The sequence below is a fragment of the Vigna radiata genome, unplaced genomic scaffold (genome assembly GCF_000741045.1).
Source record: "Vigna radiata var. radiata cultivar VC1973A unplaced genomic scaffold, Vradiata_ver6 scaffold_7, whole genome shotgun sequence".
NCBI lineage: Eukaryota > Viridiplantae > Streptophyta > Magnoliopsida > Fabales > Fabaceae > Vigna > Vigna radiata.
This window is the reverse complement of record NW_014543262.1, coordinates 2727192-2747485: the sequence shown is the minus strand read 5'-3', so window position 1 is coordinate 2747485 and position 20294 is coordinate 2727192. Positions and strand designations below refer to the sequence as shown.

The 20294-nt window shown below is 33.3% G+C and overlaps 2 protein-coding genes across 2 annotated transcripts; one reads left to right on the top strand and one right to left on the bottom strand.

Annotated features, from left to right (window-relative positions):
* Positions 1-10743: 10743 nt before the first annotated feature.
* Positions 10744-13931, top strand: LOC106753915 (tubulin alpha-1 chain). The gene is made up of 5 exons (XM_014635798.1): positions 10744-11007; positions 11838-12052; positions 12141-12340; positions 12725-13233; positions 13376-13931. The coding sequence occupies exons 1-5, from the start codon at positions 10895-10897 to the stop codon at positions 13683-13685; spliced, it is 1347 nt and encodes a 448-aa protein (XP_014491284.1). The 5' UTR covers positions 10744-10894; the 3' UTR covers positions 13686-13931.
* Positions 13932-15362: 1431 nt separating this feature from the next.
* LOC106753916 (ethylene-responsive transcription factor RAP2-11) lies at positions 15363-17330 on the bottom strand. The gene has a single exon (XM_014635799.2). It carries the CDS (start codon positions 16961-16963, stop codon positions 16103-16105), a length of 861 nt encoding a protein of 286 aa, XP_014491285.1. The 5' UTR covers positions 16964-17330; the 3' UTR covers positions 15363-16102.
* Between the last annotated feature and the right edge of the window lie 2964 nt (positions 17331-20294).

Here is a 20294-nt window from a genome sequence, read left to right as displayed (position 1 = left end):
TTATTATATGTGAATATTGCTCCAATAGACATAGGTTTGAGCTGATCCAAAATGAAGAAACTTAATAGGCTTTGTTGACTCGTGCTTTTTAGCATGTCTATTGGGTCAATTACAAACATAAGTATTGAACATATAACCTCTCTATGAGAGTTACTGTGACTTGTAACCAATTATTTGATTGTAAATCCTGAAGAGAATTAAAACACTTTACATTTAACTTTGAGGAGTTAAACGGTATCTAGACATGTGTGTCTAGTGGAAACCAAGAGTGAGTGGAACTCTAACGTTTAACTTGGTGGAGTTAAATAGTAGCTAGACGAGTATGTCTAGTGGAAATCACGAGTGGGAGAAACTCAACTAGACAAGTGCATCTGGAGGATACCAGGAGTGTCTAGAGATACCAAGAGCGGTGAAGAATACTGTGCAACCAGGAGTGGGTGGAATTCGGTACTAGTCAAAGTAACGGTGGTTACTTTGAGTGACTAGAGATACTAGGAATGGTTAAAATATTCAATTGTAATCTTATCTATGATTATAGTGGAACCATCTAATGTGTTAGAGGAGACTAGACGTAGCTTAGTGGAGCGAACCAGTATTAAAACGAATGTGTGTTTATTGTTCTATTCCCTTTAAACACTCCTTTTACAAATACTGCAATTGCACTTCATTTTAATTGATATTAAGCTTCCGCTACTAAACGACTCTTTATTAAAAAGCTACCTTTATCAAAACGCTGCAGCAAACATTTTTCGACAACTGAAAAGCACTTACTAGAAAGAATTCATTGCTTAAACTAATTTCTAAAGTCGAGCATTTAACAACTTACATAAACGTTTTTAATCCTCGACAAAAGTGCCATATTATTTCCTTTGAGAAAAGTTTTCCAAAAACATTATTCAACCCACCTTCTAGTGTTTTTCCAAGTACTTCAAGCATGTGCTTTGTTTCATGAAAAAGTTTCATATTGGTTTAATTTGACTCTCATTTAAAACCTCATGTTTTGTTATAGGTGATGATATATCCTCGAAAGAGGTCTTGTGTGGCTTTGGTTGTAGTGTAAGCTGAGTTCTTGATCCACTTTGTTTACAACCTTCTATACATGTCTTATAAAGGTAAGTTATTTAAGTTTTATGCATGGTATGTGACGAATAATGTATTACTGTGAAATTATATTTTTATTTTTGAATGAAATTGCATATAGTATGTACATTGAGTTGTGTAAGTGAGAATTTTTTTTAAAATATTGTACCTTACTATTATTCTAAGCATTTTAATTCTTACAAATTTTGAATTTGATAAGAAATTTATCTCATTTGGTTCTGTTATAAAAAATTTATATTTGTGACTTCATCTTTATTTGTATGTAATATCCTTATATTTTTTATATGGTAATTTAGATAGAAGATGAATTAAATGTGTCATATTTCGATGCTTAAGATGTACTAGAAATGTTGTTGGTGTGGACTTCAATATAGTTGCACATTTACACCAACAATAGTTGCACTGAAAATGTTATTCATTGTTGCGCATGCATTCAATATATTGAATAAATATTTAAGTTCAAGAAACAATGCTAGGGATTTTGTCTCAAACATAAAGCGTCGCAAAAACAAGTTGATGTCTTACCTAGTGTAAATAAATCGATGTCGTGACATTACTCGGATGGCACCATAGACATTTATTAACCCATGTCAGAAAGCAAGGGCAACTAAATTAATGAAGGATGTTGTATGATGCATATTAGAGGAACAAGCTACTAAATTTCTACAAATGAGAATAATATGAAGAATTGAAGTGTGTCCTTTTTCTTCTATCCTTTTGGGTTAATTGTTAGTAGAAATTTTCATAATGTGTTGGATGCAATTTTAACTTTGGAATCAGAGTTTTTAATTCAGTCGCCAGGAGACAAAGGTACATCCATATGTCCTTAATAATAGTCGATTATATATGTACTTTAAGGTAACAGTGGGCATAATTGTATTTCTATTTTTAGAGAGTACATGAATGAAACGATCTTCATTTACACCTTTAATTTATATGAAATACGAGTGACTAGGGACAATAGATCAAGCTCATGTTCGAGTAAGGCTCTTAAGATTTGAGGCTCCCAGGTTCTAAAGGAAGAAGGACTGACTAACTCAAAATGTGTTTGTGACATGTGACTTTGACATGAAATTCGCATATATTTTGCAAGAAGAGATTAAATGGTGCAACCTCTAGGATTTTTTTTCTCTAGGGGATTTTTTTGGGTTGGTATGTCATCCTTGCAAATCCTTTTGTTTTGGAAAATTTAGTAATGATGTTCAACAATTTGGTATGACTCGGTGTGAGACAAATCATTCAGTCTTTTATCATTCCTCGAGTGTTGGATGTGTCTACTTGATAATATATATTGATGACATCGTTCTTGTAGGAAATTATACTCATGGCATCTCTCAAATGAAACAACATCTATGCAACCATTTTCAGACCAAAGATCTTAGTAAAGTTAGATATTTCTTGGGTATTGAGGTGGCGCAATCCAACAATGGTATTGTTATATCTCAAAGGAAGTATGTATTGGATATTTAGGAGGAAATTGGATTGACGAATTCAATATCTATTGACACACCCATGGATCGTAATACTAAAGTTCTACCAAAATAAGGGGAGCCTATGTCAGACTTGAGAAATGTAGAAGACTAGTTGGAAAATTGAATTATCTTACAATTACTCGTCCTAGCATTTTCTTTGCAGTTAGTGTGGTAAGCCAATTCCTTCTCCGTATAAAGATCATTGGACTGTAGTTATTCGTATATTAAAGTACATTAAAGGTTCTCCTAGAAAAGGGTTGACATATGATTCTAATAACCATACAATATTGACTTTAGGACTAAACCATATATGCTCGAGGATATTCTTCTATTTTTTTTTTTTTTTTTTATGTATATATTTTTTTATCCAATCTTGTACTTTTTTATCTTCTTGTGTATTCTCATAATATTTTGTTGTACCAAGTTTGAAATCAAACGGATTTATTTTTTGTCCCATAATTCCCCACTACTATACATAAAATTATTTCTTATGTGTGTATTTTTTTTATCTATAGATAGATCTTTATAACTCATTATAGCTCATTGACTAAGTTCGTTTAAATTTCTATGGTGACTAGCGTCGACTATTGTAAAATAAACAATTCAAAAAATTGAATAAAAGAATATATTTAACTAAAGAAAATAGAAAATTATAATAAAAATTCTAGTATCATAATGTGTTTTATTTATGTACAAATCACATCAATTACTATTTGTACTGTATGTTGTAAATGGACATGAACTTTTCCTCCTTAGGTCTTAATCTTCATTCATGGTGTTTTTCCCCTAGTTAGGGTTGAAAGGGAGAGAATATGTAGATTGGAGATGTGGATACATATGAGGTGCGAAAATGGAGCTTGGAGCAATTTCTAGGTGTGTTTGGAAAGGGCCTTCTTCTTCTCTTCAGTTCCAATTTCTTCTTATTTCTTCAATTTCTAAACTCTAAGTTCTCAACCATGGAGAGCCAAACCTTTGTTGAGATTAGATGTAATAAACAAATTTATTATGTTATGATGTTAATAGATATGCCTTTCCATTCCAATGTTAGTATTTGAATTATATGCTTACGGTTTGTTATGGTTTTATCACCAATGACTTGGTTGTTGGTTTTTGAGATGTTGGAAAATGTCTTTTGAACCTAAAACGAAATTTATGTTCCTAATGGAGGTTGTCTCTAGGGACAGAGTATGATTCATTAGTAATCTTAAGACTTTTGAACTTAATGCATGATGTCACAACCGAAATCGTGACGGAGACGACGGATCAAAAATAAAAATAAAAGTTAAGTTTTGAAAAAAAGTTTGGAGTTGTCACCATAGTTTATTCTGAAAAGTATAAAAATAAGAACATGATCTACAAAACTGGGTTTTGGGTCTAGGAGTTGATTAGGCGTAGAAAAAGTATTAAGACACAAAAACTCTCGTCCTAAGATAATACCTTTAATTAAATATGCAAAATGATTTGATTTTTTTAAATGTTTATTTTCCCAAAAAAAAAAGTAAAGACAATATGTAAGAAACAAAAATATATTTTTTAAGTTTTGGATCCAATAAGAATTGACACCGCTCCTACGTATTTTCAATCAAATGAAAAATCAGGAATCACATAGTTCTAAATGAAAAAAAAAATGAAAACTATTTAAAAAATGATTTATTTTTTAAAGTGAACTTGATAAAAATTGGCTTGTTCATACGTATCACCATTCATAATGAATAATCAGGAATGAAGTTGTTCTTATAAAGAAAAAATATTTGAAAAATAATTTATTTATTTATTTATTTTAGTTTATTCATTTTTTGAAATATATATATATATATATATATATATATATATATATTACTTTTTTAAAAAAAAAACTTTGTTTTATTACTCTTGTTAAGCAAAGAACTAACCAAGAATTGGTACAAGACTAATAGATGATAAAGTGCAACACTTAAAGTTCTTATACTTGTTTATTCCAAATTGGAGTATCTCATGTTCTTTTACAATAAATACTCTTTAATATTTTTAGTCTTTTCTCATTTTTCCAAATATTTTATATCTACTACTGACTTGCAATAAAATATATTTGCAAAAGTATTACAAGCAAAGTTCTCAATTGAAAGGATATGATTTATGAAAAATCCTTGTTATAGGTATTTCAAGAAGTGAAAGTATGACTAAGAAAGATCACTTATTCTCTATGTCACCAAGTAGACAATATACTGATATTGTACTAAACAACTGTACAAGTAAGTTTAATAGGTTCGGAAGTCCCTATTTATACAGATTTGTTCCGATTGGGTCATCCTATTTTAGAAGTGCTCAATTGGGTCCCTAATTTGATAAATTTGAGTCAATAATATCCTTTCCGTTAAATGCAATGGACGACGTTAAGTTTTTAAACAGTTGGCATGCTGATGTATCTTTTTATTTCTAGGTGGCACAGTTTGAGTTTTATACGTGGATGATAAAAATGTTTAATCTTATTTTTATTACTTATAAAAAGAACTAATTATATTATAAAAAACCTATTCACTTTTTTGTATTGAGTTCTCTCTCACTGTCACTCCCTGCTAACCCTAAATTCCTAAATTTTCAACCATAACAAAGAAGCCGAAGCAGCGTCCTGCACCTGTGGAAGATCCTTCATCTGCTTCCTCCTTCGAGTCTGAGAAAGATGATGACTGACCGCATTCTTCTCAACAGCATACAGCAGCAGCAACACAGGTTTCTTCCTTTGAAGAGGAAGACAATTATTCAAAAGAAGACAAGAAGCAATGTTCCACTCTCCTTGCTTGTGCAAACCATCCCTCCAAGCCTCACCCCAAGTCCTCCTCCTCTGAATCTGAATCTGACACTAACTTCGAACCAGCTCGAGTCAAATTCAAACCTAAGCCTACGGATCTACCCTAGCCCCGGCCCAAGGTCCAGGCTCAATGTTCCTCCACGTTGATGAAGCTGGGATCCAAGCAACCCGCCCACACAACTAAGCCGAAACACACGAAAAAGAAACCAGTCGAGGCTCATTCTCCTTCCTTTGCTCACGACGAAACAGAGTTGGACGAACCAACCCACGAACCCTAATTTCCCCAATTTCGCAGACACCGACCCCAAAATAGGAAAGATCAAAATAGGAAACATTGGTTTAATAAGTTATAATTATATATCCAAAAATCATTTATTAATTATGCTTTTATTATATTTCACAATTTAAAATTATATAAATCCACATATAAAACTCAAACTTTGCCACCTGGAAATAAAAGGATGCATCAGCATGCCACCTGTTTAAAAAGTTAACGTCGTTCATTACATTTAGCGGAAAGGATATTATTGAATCAAATTTATCTAATTAGGGACCCAATTGAGCACTTCCAAAATAGGAGGACCCAATAGGAACAAATCCGCATAAATAGAGACATTTGAACCTATTAAACCTTACAAGTACTTTCGCAAGTAGAATAATAAATTCACATATAAATATTTAGATTAACTAAGGAAATCTTGCATTAAGAGGCTTTTATGTATAGTCACCTTGTAAATAATTGTTAGAACTTTTATATCTTATGTCCTGGTAACATTTCATTAAGCATATGTTATTTTGTTTTGGCTAATATTCTCAACTTTTCATGTTGGAGAACTATTGGGATAAAATTAAATTTTATGGTTTTATTAATAATTTTGTTTAAATCTTATTTTATTAGTTCTGGTCTAGTAATATTTAGTATGATTTTGATAGAGATAAAATAGGAATAGGTAGTTATGATTTTCTGTTTATCTAAGTACAATATTATTTTATTATAGATTAAGCAAATTTTATTTTTATTCCTGTAATATTGTAAGTGTCACAACTATTTATAGCCCTTCAATTATCAATGAATAGTAGACTCAATTTTAGAAAAATATTTGAGTGTGTGTAACGTGAGATTTTCTTAACAGTGGTATCAAAGCTTTATGCTCTAAGTACCGAGAGAGAGAAAAAGAGAGATGGGAGAGCGTCAAACGCCGTGAGAGAAAAAGTGAGTGCTTGATTTTTTTTTAGAGAGATGGAAAAGGTTGTCAATGGTATGAGTGTGCCACAATTGACGAGAAAAACCAATTATGATAATTGGTGCCTACAGATGAAGGCGTTATTGAGATGGTATGAGTGTGCACAATTGACGAGAAAAACTAATTATGATAATTGGTGCCTACAGATGAAGGCGTTATTGAGATCCCAAGACATTTGGGATATGGTGGAAGACGGGTACGTTGAACCTGATGAGGATAAACATTAGATGATGGCATAGATGACAACATTAAAGAAAACACGTGCAAGAGATGGGTTAACATTGTATTTTCTCTACAATGCAATAAATGAGTCGGGATTCGAAAAAATAGCGAATGCTAAATCAGCAAAGGAAGCCTGGGGGATATTGGAGGTTGCGTATAAAGGTGACAACCGCCTTAGAAAAGTCCAAATACAAGCTCTTAGAGAAGAATTTGAATAGTTGAAGATGGAGCACAAAGAGCATATAAGCGAGTACATAACTCGAGTGGAGAAGTTGGCCAACCAACTCAGCAGGAATGGAGAACAAATGCCATCTAGTTGGGTTGTCGGAAAATTTTGAGATCCCTTACAAAAGATTTCGAAAGTACCGTGTGCACCATCGATGAATCGAAGGACTTGTCGATTCTCATAGTGGATGAACTTGCTGGTCATTAGAAGCCCACAGACAAAAGAAAAAGGAGTTGGAACGATCAGGTTAAACCCAACGATCAAGCACTACAGGTACAGTTTGACTCGAATAAAACTCGGATTACTCAAAGTCAAGTTCCTGGCGGTAGAGGCCGAGGAAGAGGTGGATGTGGTCGAGGTAATTTTGAGAATAATAGTGAAGAGAAAACCGGTCAATAGAATTAGCGTGGTCGAGGGCAAGGGAAAGGCCGAGGAGTTCAGTCAAGAGTTGAGTGTTTTAACCATGGCAAGTATGGCCACTGTGCAAATGAGTGTAAATCAAGCAAGTGCTACAATTGTGGCAAGGCTGGACATATTGCAAAGTATTGCAAGACCGAAACAAAGGGTGAGACTAATCTCCTTATTGAAAATGTGGAAGAAGAATGTGGAATCTTGTTGGTGGAAAAAAGCTCAGATGTAGTGGACATGGAGAGCTCAGTCCCAATAATGGATGAAGTGATATTGGTAAATGGTGCGATAAATGTGGAGAAAGCAAACATGGAAAGGGAACTCAAACAAAAAGATTAAGAGATTCGATAGAATGGGAGGCTTCTAGATGAAGCTAATGAAATTATGAATAAATGAGTTTGAGGTGTTGAAGAACGCGGCTCTTGAAAAGGAAGAGAAAGCATCTAGCGTAGATAAAAATAGGGAAGAAGATGAGGAAGAGATAAAGGTTGATGAGATTTCTACCAACTTGGTATGGTATTGAGATATTGGGGCATGCAACCATATGTGTGGAAACGAGAAATTTTTTGATAAACTCAATAAAGTGGAGGCCAAATTTGTGTCTTTCCGATATGACTCCAAGGTGGCCGTGAAAGGGCGTGGAACAATCTGGCATATGCAGAAGAATGGACGAGTTGGAGAGATTAGGGATGTTTACTATCTTCCCGAGCTGAAGAGCAATATTTTAAGCATGGGTCAGATAATTGAAAAAGGTGATTCATTTTTTTTGAAAGATCAGGACTGTATTTAAAGGATAAGCATGGTTGTCTAGCAACCTAGGTAAAAGCAAAGAACGGTTGTACAAAATGGAGCTGAAAGTCTTGGAGAGAAGATGCTTTAAACAAAATATGACTAGTAAGAGCTCAGATGACTCTAACTCAAATCTGATAGAAAGAAGCAAACCCGGTGTGGGATGATGCACATGGAAAGCCAAATGAAGGAAGGAAGAATTTAAGTTTATGGGAGAGTTTGTTGGGATAAACTTAAATTTTAGGGTTTTATAAATAATTTTGTTTAAATCTTATTTTATTAGTTTTGGGTCTAGTAATATTTAGTTTGATTTTGATAGAAATAAAATAGGGATAGATAGTTATGATTTTCTGTTTATCTAGGTACAATATTATTTTATGATAGATTAAGTAGATTTTATTTTTAAAAGAGTTGATATTTTATTTTTATTTCCGTAATATTGTAAGTGTCACGATTATTTATAACTTTTCAATTATCAATGAATAGTAGACTTAATTAAAAAAAAAAATATTTGAATGTGTTTAACGTAATATTTTCTTAACAAGAACTTCTTTAAATTCCTTCATAGTATTGACAACACCAAATTAAGCATGCAATCAATAAACTGAGAGAAAATTTGTTCAATTTTATATTGATTTGAATGAATTACAAGTGAGTTCAAGTCAAGTCCCTATAACAAAAGTGTTAAGAAATGGTTCTAAGTAACAAAGTAATAAGGTGTTTTTGTTTTCTTACCTTAGATTGTTATGTAGAAACATGGCTTAATCTATTCTTATAAACAAACATCTTACATATCCTATGCTTATAATCAAACAAGGTGATAAATTGTATAATCCTAAAGAAAGAGATTGTTTCTTTTCTTTAAACAAACAAGGATTTCTTATTGAAAATATAATCATTTCTAATATTCTTTTCAAGCTCCTTTGTCATCCTTTTAGTAATTCTTCCTTGATTATTATTATTATATTCTTCTTCATATTTGCATGCTCTTTTCTTGCTAACGTGAGGGTGCGTGGGAGGCTAATTTGTATGGAGAGTTTAGTTCTTGGTGATGGTGTTAGGTTATAGGTATCATGAGAAGTGGTTGTAGGCGTTGCAAATGGTCAATGGTAGGAGGCCAATTCTTGCTGTGGTGCTGGTTTTGGGATGGTTAGTTTGGTGGTGAGGGTGACAATGATGATGATTGTGGGATGAAAAAATATTTTACATCATTTAGATCTACATTAGGTGAATAACTCAAGAAGACCATATTTTTTTAACCTATGTAAAATGTTTAACTTATAATATCTTATTGCTAAAGTTTTATTAAATTATTCAACATATACATTACAAATTTATTACACACTGTTGGGGCTTAAATATGAAGATAAAATTCTATATTAAGTGAAAATGGATCCGGGTACAGAATGAGAAAATTTTGCAATTTAATATAACATAAATGTCTAACTACTAGTCAAGGTATCTGAGTGCTAATTTCCTACTCTGCACAATGTTCTAGACAAAGTTTGCTGGCCCACATAAAAGTACATAATTTCATGGATATAGAGCTTCTTCATTAGCTTTGCTTACTGAACATTCTCAGTAACACTAGATTTTCTTATGATTGATATTCTGCTATAACACTGATTTTGGTAGAACTGTTACTGTACCATGTACCCTACCATGTACCCATCTTGTCCCATACCATACCTAATGCATATAGAAATTAAATCTTCACAAAATGATTAATAATCATTAAACACATAAAAGGGCACAGTAATCAACCAATCATTACAAACATCAGAAGTAATTAAGGTCGGGTTTAGTTATATTTTTCTGATGTTAGAATAGCTAATAATTTCAACTATCACTCAATTATTATCATCCAACACGTGGTGCTTTTCTAATGAAAAATCTGTTCATCATACAAAAATATCTTATTCGATCACTTGAATAGAAACATGGAGGAGAAACGTCAACAGCTGTGTAACTGTACCAGACAGCCCCAATGGAAAAAGATGTGTCACAAGTTGAGATGGATACTGCATAACAAATATAGATATTTTCAGAATATATGATATATATATAAGGCTCGAATATAAAATTGTTTAAAAGATTCAAATATAGTATTACTTATAAGCGAGATGTTATTATTCTATATAAGTTGTAGTTTAAGTAATAAATATTGAGAATATGAAGAATTTTACAGTCAATTTTTATGACAAATTACTATTATATTTATTAAATTTTATAACAAGTGTTTTAAAATACAACAATTATAATTGTTAACTAGTTACAGTAAAAAGTTTTATTTTCTGCAGTACTTGTGATGCGTGCTTTGGACAAATATGAAATAACAGCAAAGAAGACAAGGACTTGTGTCCCATAGGATAAGTTGGAAAACCGACCAAAAGCATATGGACCCCTTCAACCCCCACTGTGCAGTTATTTATCTCCAATAATTTAAGATATTCATCAATTCTTATAATTTCTACCCACTTGACTTTTTTCTCCATCCTTCACATGTGTTTATGTGTCAAGCTGTTCTAACTCCAAAGATATAAAAACAAATATCAAGGAATCTTCTTTGCTTTCTCTCCTTGCAGTTTGCTCCTCCTTGTGACTTTTGTTTGCATCACAGAGAGAAGCTGATAATACACAGAAGATGAGAGAGATCATTAGCATTCATATCGGACAAGCTGGAATTCAGGTGGGAAATTCATGTTGGGAGTTGTATTGCCTTGAGCATGGAATTAACCCTGATGGCACCATGCCTAGGTATACTGCTTTCTACGATCATTACTGTTTTATGTGTTGTTTACACGAATTCTGCATAGGGTAGGTTGTATCTTCATGAAAGTGTTGATCCTTTAGGTCTTTTGACTGTGGTGTACGTTTTCACTCAATTGTTGCGTTCAATATCAGAAAGCTAATTTCATCTATTTTCAACTTGGCCTACTTGATCAGCTAGATGCAATTCAGAAACTTCACATGTTTTCGAAAGTGATTATTGGTAGTTTACCTTTTTTATTGTTTTCATCGAGGATCTTCTGTTAGATGTGGTTTAAATCATAATGTTAAGCTTGATCATGTCATGTTTATTTCTTAATTACGTTTCCTCCATTTTTATGGCATGTCTGTTGTGAAACATCTTAGTATACAAAAATGATTCAGTTTATATTACGCCGTTGTAACTGTGACAAGGAAAGGAATAAATGTTGTACTGCCTTTTCTGAAGACGAGAATCCCTTCTTTTACATAAAAGTTCCATTATGTAGCAATCTGCCAAGTAGGATTGTCTCTCAATTTGGATCAACGCATTACAACTCCAATCTACAGTTACATTTTAAATGTAATTTGGAATCTTATAATTTAATTTGCTAATGTTGTTTCAACTTGTGTTTCCCATTATTTGTTGGAGATATTGCGAGGTCTTGCTGGGGTGTTATGTGGGGGCCAAATACATATTGAATGAATTTGATCAATTTCTAAGCTTCTAATTCCTCATTACCCTGAAACTGAAACTTGATTTTTGTTTTGACGAATCCATTCTGATTATTTTTCCCTTTTCATTGGTATAAATAATTGTCATGTCTATCTTCTTGCAGTGATACCACAGTTGGGATTGCACATGATGCTTTCAACACCTTCTTCAGCGAGACTGGATCTGGCAAGCATGTTCCAAGGGCTTTATTTGTTGATCTGGAACCTAGTGTTATTGATGAAGTAAGAAGTGGTGCTTACAGACAACTATTTCACCCTGAGCAATTAATTTCTGGCAAGGAAGATGCTGCTAATAACTTTGCTAGGGGACACTACACTGGTAAGTCAAATTCTGATGCAGGTCAAAATTGATTATTCACTGCCTTGTTTAGCTGGACAATGCAACTTATTGAGTACCTATGGTGCAGTTGGAAGAGAAATTGTTGAACTGTGCCTTGATCGTATCAGAAAATTAGCAGACAATTGCACTGGTTTGCAAGGATTCTTGGTTTTTAATGCGGTTGGTGGTGGTACTGGTTCTGGTTTGGGATCATTACTATTGGAACGTTTGTCTGTGGATTATGGAAAGAAATCTAAACTTGGTTTTACCATCTACCCTTCTCCTCAGGTATTTTCTTAAAATCGTTGGAAAAAATTGGAAGTAAAATTATCTGTTTGTGGAGCATCATCAAACACTTGTTAAGATCCTTTTGACTTGCTGATTTTCTATTCCTTGATTCAGTTGGAAACAAATGCAGTAAAATGTAGTAGGATGTTCCCTATTATATTTTTTAATATTCTAATACGCGACGTAACAATGTCATAAAGAAAACTACCCAGTAGGCTTATTTGCTAGATATACAGATACTTTCTCATTTGTTTCTCTACATTCTCTTGGGATTTCTTGTGTTTGTTAACTCGTGTTTTATAGTATGCTTATTAATTGTTTTTTCTATATTATTGTTGATTATCCATGTGAAATGCCCTGATGATAGTACTGTTTATCATACAGGTATCTACTGCAGTTGTTGAACCTTACAACAGTGTCCTTTCCACACATTCTCTTCTTGAGCACACTGATGTGGTTGTGCTTTTGGACAATGAAGCAATATATGATATCTGCAGAAAATCATTAGATATAGAAAGGCCAACTTACACTAACCTGAACCGTTTGATATCTCAAATTATCTCTTCCTTGACCACTTCCTTAAGATTTGATGGTGCAATTAACGTGGACATTACTGAGTTCCAGACTAATCTTGTGCCATATCCCCGTATCCATTTCATGCTTTCATCTTATGCCCCTGTAATATCTGCTGCAAAGGCATACCATGAGCAGCTATCTGTTCCTGAGATCACCAGTGCTGTTTTTGAGCCATCAAGTATGATGGCTAAGTGTGATCCAAGACATGGCAAGTACATGGCATGCTGCCTGATGTATCGCGGGGACGTCGTTCCCAAAGATGTAAATGCATCCGTTTCAAATATCAAGGCAAAGAGAACAGTTCAGTTTGTTGACTGGTAATTATACTTCCTTGGAATGCCATTGTTTAGAATGTGTTCTTTTTAGCCAATGTTAGCCAGTTTTGAGACATGTTCTTTGGAGTTTTTCATTTTTCTTGAAACAAAAATCTTATAGGATGATTTTGGTGGCAAATTTTAGGTGCCCTACTGGTTTCAAGTGTGGTATCAACTACCAGCCTCCAACAGTAGTACCAGGAGGTGATCTTGCCAAGGTGCAGCGAGCGGTGTGCATGATAAGTAACAACACAGCTGTTGCTGAGGTTTTCTCGCGCATTGATTACAAATTTGACCTCATGTATGCTAAGAGGGCGTTTGTCCACTGGTATGTGGGCGAAGGGATGGAAGAAGGTGAATTCTCTGAAGCCCGGGAAGATCTTGCTGCTCTTGAAAAGGACTATGAAGAGGTTGGAGCAGAAGGAGAAGAAGAAGAAGCTGAGGAGAGTTATTGAAATCTTCATCATCACTATCTACTGTCTATCCTTGTTCATTGTTTTTTAAGCATCATTGTGTTGTGTACTAGCTCTGTTCTTACTGTTTTTTCATATTGAAGTGTTGAGTGAGACAATTGTTTTTCTCACCAGCAGCAGCCATGTATTTGCCATTCTGAAATACTTGCATTTTCTGTTTCAGTGAAAGTAAATGACAGGATAGGAATGCTGAAATTTCCATCATTTAAAATAAATCAGATGTTTATATTTTGCAGTTTTTAAAATATATCAAAAGAAAATGAGGAATTGCAGATACAAATTGGCTATACAGTGTTTTCTGCCCGTGGAAGGTTAGTTAGGATTAGAGTTTACTGATAAACTATAATCATGTAAATCAATACTTTCAAATGGTGATTGAGATCTTAACTAGCCAATACAAAACCACAGCTTATGCTGCATGCAACTTCTGCTTAGCTTTTAACGAGATTGGTGTTACGAGCACGGAACACCATAATCAGTGGTTGAGATTTTCTCCTGTAGCTAGTTAGTTAGACACATAACAACACTAGTATAAATAAGAATATTTGCTAATCATCCAGCATCTTTTATCAATTCTATTAATACAATGAGTTACTTCAATGCAAGTCCTCTCTTGTTCTTTGAGCTCTAATTATGTATAATCACATCAACTTGGTGTGATTTGTCTATCTTCTCAAATTTCTGATAGTTAACTGGTGTGAAAATGAAGAGGTGAAAAAGGGTAGTGTATTTATATTCGTGTTCACTCCACCAATCTCAACCTCCCAGTAAATCCAGAAACAAACTATTTTGACAGAGAGAAATTCTGTATTGCAAAACCAACTGTTTGAGGAAGGAAACAATTTCAAGATCTGTGGTTCCACTTCTACACTTCCATGATATTAAACATTGGTGGAAAATATTGTTCCATGATTAAAGAGAAAAATAAGAAATGTGACGAAAAAAGTTTCCTCCATCTGTATTGAACAGTAGTGGAAGACTTGAAGTCCACCATGCCATGAATATTATAATAGTGATGTTACATAGCATGAAACAAGCCTTTGTTATTTACCAAGTCACTTGTTTGGTAAAAAAGAACTTGACTTGTATGCCTTTGTAGGCTCCGCACAAGCTATTTCTTTTTCATTTAAGAGACTATACCAGACCTATGACCACCAGGTTTAGACGGGATTTGTCTCCTCTCATGTTCTGTAGTGTCAAATTTGACATCTTCAACAAAATAAATATGTCACCAGCCTATCCTTATCAATAAATATTTCTATTCATTTTCTTTTGTAAATATTTGCTGAACTATTCCTTGTAAGCATGCCTATAAGATTGATTCTTTATTCCTTCCTGGTCTCTTATGCTGACCAGTTTTGGTTTCATCTGTTTTATACCAATTACATGACATGGAGTTTGTCTCTTCTTGAAACTCATTATACCAACATAAAATACTCTTAGATAAAAACAAATCACTGTCTAGCTTTTTCCATTAATTCAGAGTTTAGCAATTGGTAATATTTACTTGGCTGTTTTAGGGTGTTATTCTTGGTTGCTAAGTCTCAATGCAGTCTTAACAAGCCAAATGGAAAAGAAGAGAGGACAAGGATTAAGAAAGTAGAGTAGAGTACTAATAAAGGGGAATTCTAGAGCTACAAGACCAAGTAAGATGTTACCTTATCCTTGGATGTGATATGTAATTTGATTTCAGTCCTATCCCTTAATCCCCAAAGTTATAAAATAAAGTTTCTCAAGTTAAATCATTTCTATGATGGTTCACCCGCTAATGTTTGGGACAAGAGAATGAGACAAATTCTGTATCTACAATTGATTGGGGTAAATAATGAATAACCAAAGCAAATGACCAAAAGGCATGAGTTATGAAAAATCAATTGGACCAAAATCTGAGAAGATATGGAAGCATATTTTCCATTAATTACTAACAAAGAAAACATAGTACTTGTCCCTTTCATGTGTAGAGTAAATTAATGTGATTCTACTGTTTACCCATGTAAATCAACGTGAATAGTCCTTTTGATTTTGGCTCTAAGATCCAAGATTCTAATTTGCTTACTTTGCCCTCCAAAGTGTGGTTTTCACACTGCATATTCCTAGAAAGGAGACTTTGATAGAAAACTTTAAGATTCAATTTTGACATTTAGGATGTGAAAAGAAGAACTTAAATGCTTAAACTTTTTACACAATAACAATTAAAAATGAGCTTTCACAAGCGGCTAATGAAACTCATTGATCTTCCTGCTCACATTGAGAACAAAATTATATCTCACCAATGTTATTGTAATATTTCAATCAATGCCCAGATCCCACACTCCTCCCTCGAGTTTTCAATAAATTAAAATAAACAAGACTACTGACATTCAGATGGAATAATTGCAGGATCTTTTAGACCTTCAAGTTTAGCAGAACAATGAGCATAAAGGTGGAAGATCCCAGAGAGTTTCACTGGAGTCCTGAACAGTTTCCATGTACTCTTGCACCCCATTAATTGCATAGAGTGAAGCTGATATCTGTCTTTCAACTTTCATTCTTTCAAATTCAGAAAGCTCCAAGTCAGCTGCATCAGTGAGGCAATCATCAATCTTTGGTACATCCAATATTTGAGCAATGGGAAAACGATCAAAGACAGGTCCAAAACCCCATGAAGTATTGGATTGATAACCTGACCCAAAATCCTCCCTGCAATTACTCAAATCTGGTTTATAAGCATCATCAAACAGATTTGAACTTTGAGGTGTCATGGTAGAAAGAGACTTCTCATTGTTGCCATTGCCATTGTTTGAATTACTATGAGTACTAGCAGTAGTTGTTGTAGTAGTAGTGGTACTAGTACTAGCAGTGCCAGTGCTGCTTACTCTTGGAGCTGCTCCATTATTAGCATTAGCAACAGCATTAGCATCTTCCTGTTTCTTTATCCCTTTTTTGTTGTTAAGAAGATTACGAATTCGAGAAGCAAGAGGGGAATCCAAGGACACATGAGTGATGAAGTTGGTGCGAGTGTTTGATCCACGAAGAAGGCATGCAGCTTCATCATAGGCTCTGGCTGCTTCCTCAGCTGTTTCAAATGTGCCAAGCCACATTCTTATCTTCTGAGTTGTGTCTTTGATCTCAGCCACCCATCTCCCCGAAGGCCTTTGTCTCACCCCAACAAATTTGTTGTTGTTGTTGCTTCTGCTTCGCCCTTTCAACTTTCCTCCTCTGGTGACTGCAATGCCTGATTTCTGATGCTGCAGGTTTGGTTGTTGGAATTGAATTTCCATCACAAATACTATTATCAAACAAAATGGTCTACTCGAACGGTAGAACTTGTGATGAATATGTTTCAAGAAACAAGACAAGAGGACCAGAAATTGTTTATAGCTCTCACAATGTTGATGGAAAGCTAGCTATTACTTAATTTTCATGTTATTGTTTGCAAGCTGTGAGAATATATATACATATATTATATATAATATATACACACACACATAGGATTGAAAAAGGTGCCTAACTTTTGAGCAAGCAAGTGGGATTAATATATAAGATGCACATCATGGGATTTGTTAATTGTTTAACTTTTTGAAAGCATATTTAAAATATGACATGATGCAGACAGGGTATCCTCTTCAAATTCAATATATCACCCTTTACTTTTCAACCGCCCCTGTGTATGAACGTATGTCTTTTCTGAGCATTGCATTACCGAAAGAGTCAAGCCTCAGTTTGAAAAATGTGTCTGAAACAGAATCATTTGATGTAGTTTTAGTCTTTTTCTCTCAATAAGAAAATGAACATCACAAGAAATAAATACATAATTACTTCCACTCTTTTAGAGCAAAAAGACTAATTAGCACATACTGTTGCATACAATTCCACCATCTTGAAACGGTCATAAAAGCAGGATTTGGGTCAACGCCTAGTTTGGCAAATCATGGAAAGGGCTAGAACATAGATAAAAGCAACAGTGGAAAAAAGGGAAAAAAGAAAGAGAGTAGTTATTATAATACTTAGTAGGAAGTCTTTGTCCTCACATTTTGCTAAGTCAAACAGTTGAAAGTTTGGTAGTGAATGCATGAATGGGTGCCAGATGGAGGCCCCAAAATGATCCTTTATAAACAAACAGATCATTAGAGCCATGCTTGACACTCTCATCTATAATGTTTTGTCGATAATAATTATATATATAAAAGATTGAGAAACATGGACATATCTTATCGTGCGTGCTGCGTTTGTGGTAAGTTGAACCCCTCTTCTCACGTCACCAAGGACATTTTGTTCCCTCTAACATGTTTTATTCATAGATTCTTCTTCACCTTATTTCAACCAATTCCAAGGTTTTGATATCTGTGACATTGTCCTTCTCTTCTTTCTTAATTCATTCAGGACACAATTAGCTAACCTAAAACAACTATTCACTTTAACTTAACCCTCCAACTCTTTTTTCCTTTTAATTATGAAATGAATTTTCAGTCATTAAATATTGCATGCCACTAGAAGTTTGCAATGGATCTCACGCTAGACAAGAATGAAGATATGGGGAAAAAGACACAAGTTTATTTTACTAAATAAATTAGCAATCCAACATGGTAATGTTATCTTGGAAAATCTATTTAACTACTATAAATATTTGATATCTTGTCATATTTTACTATATACCTAAAATATACAAATAAAATAAAATAACAATTTTCTTCATATAATATATCTTTTACATCTCTCCTATTGCCAAAACTCTTAAAAACCCCGATAAAATCTAATAGAAAATCTAACTTTCTAAATGTTGGTGTAGAATTTTTAAAGCAAAAGAGGGGGAAAAAAGATTAACAAGAAAGAGTTAAAGTGCCCTTGTGTTCCTTTAATGAAAAACACTTTTTTAATTTTGAATAAAGAAGATAAGATTGAGGGAGATGCTTGATGTTAGATGCTTCAACTACTAATGAGGTAAAGGGGACCTTTAGATTTTCAATGAGAATCTTTCACAAAGAAAAACAAATAACTGAAACCCTCCCTCTCTAATTTTCTATACATCATTATCCTTTAGCTTCTTGGTATACCTTATCAAATGCAACCTTTTGATGCCTTTTAAAGTTATTATACTTCACTTAAAACTTATCAAACTCTATCTCATTTAGATTATTTTAAGTACCAAAGTTATTTGAAATATTTAAAGTCAATGATGCATGCTCATGCTTTTTGTATATATAAAATATAACATTTGCCACCATATAGTCCCATATGTGATACCTACTACAACTACTTCAACTATGAGTTCATACAAATTGAAATGAGTAATACTTAACCTTTACTAATTATGTACAAATCGCAGAGACAAATACATGAATCATAATTAATATAGCTCCTCTGTTATGATACAGCCAGAATAATCATTTCTCGCCAAAACATACCAATATACCAACAAAATATAATATTTGGTTTGATCTATTGAAAGTGATATATATATATATATATATATATATATATATATATATATATATATAAAATATAAAGAGAGAGATTAAATCGTTCATCAAATTAAACTATAGATCAATTTATTATGTTAAGTGAGAGTAGAAATGGCAAAAAAGATCAAGTTCAGTAATCCGACCAAAAACGACAGATCAGGATAATATTTTCAACTCGAGAACTTAAACCAATCCGGCATGCCAAGCTAGCTTTGTGAGTTAATCGGGTCATTATGTGATTCTGGTTTCATTAAAAAAATTATAACTCACATCATGACACTTCATATTAACACAACCTGACATCTTGTCTAAGATAATGATATATATACAACTTGATCAAAGTCTAATACAACTCGACTGAGGTCTAGTACAACTCGATAGAAGTTTGAAACATCTCGAATATAAGTCCTTTCAGCTCGATAGTCTTTCATCAACCCGTTTTCATGTAAAAAATTAAAAATTCCAACCTACTTCTATGTGATATATAGAAAAAATAATAAAACAGATGGCCAGTTCCACAACCTAGGAAAACCATAACAATTTGTAAAAATTCAACCCGTTTTTAATTGACATACTACCAACCTGTTTTTGGAATATCAATGTCTATCTAGACTTAAACGGACCGAGTTGGTTTGTTTTGTCACTCTTAAGTAAAAGAAAAAAGATAATTTTCATTTCATTTTTTGAGGGAAAGAGAAAACAAAATTTATATATTAATGAATGTAAGTGCGAAATTTTTTATGTGGTAGGTGAGAAAACGAGGAATGGAGAAGTTGGATGGCTTTTAGTTCCTGTACTTCCAAAATTTCTTCACGCACTCCTAAAGTTTTTGAAATGACTATTTTACTTTTTATAAAAATGATTTGTAGATTACATGTTACATATGTCGAACAATTTTGAACATAGTGAAAAAGATTTGCTTAATTTAATAAATAATACTCAATATGAAACTTCTAAATCATTATCAAATTTAAAATTCACATAAATTATCTAAATTCATCAAATTAAATTTCTAACCCAAATCACCAATTCAACAACCACCATTATCCACAACCTCTTAAATCATACATCTAAAATTAGGTTTTCTTATCTGAAAATTAGTTACATTCGAAGTAATAGTTATTAAAGGTAGAAAAATCATCAAATCCTA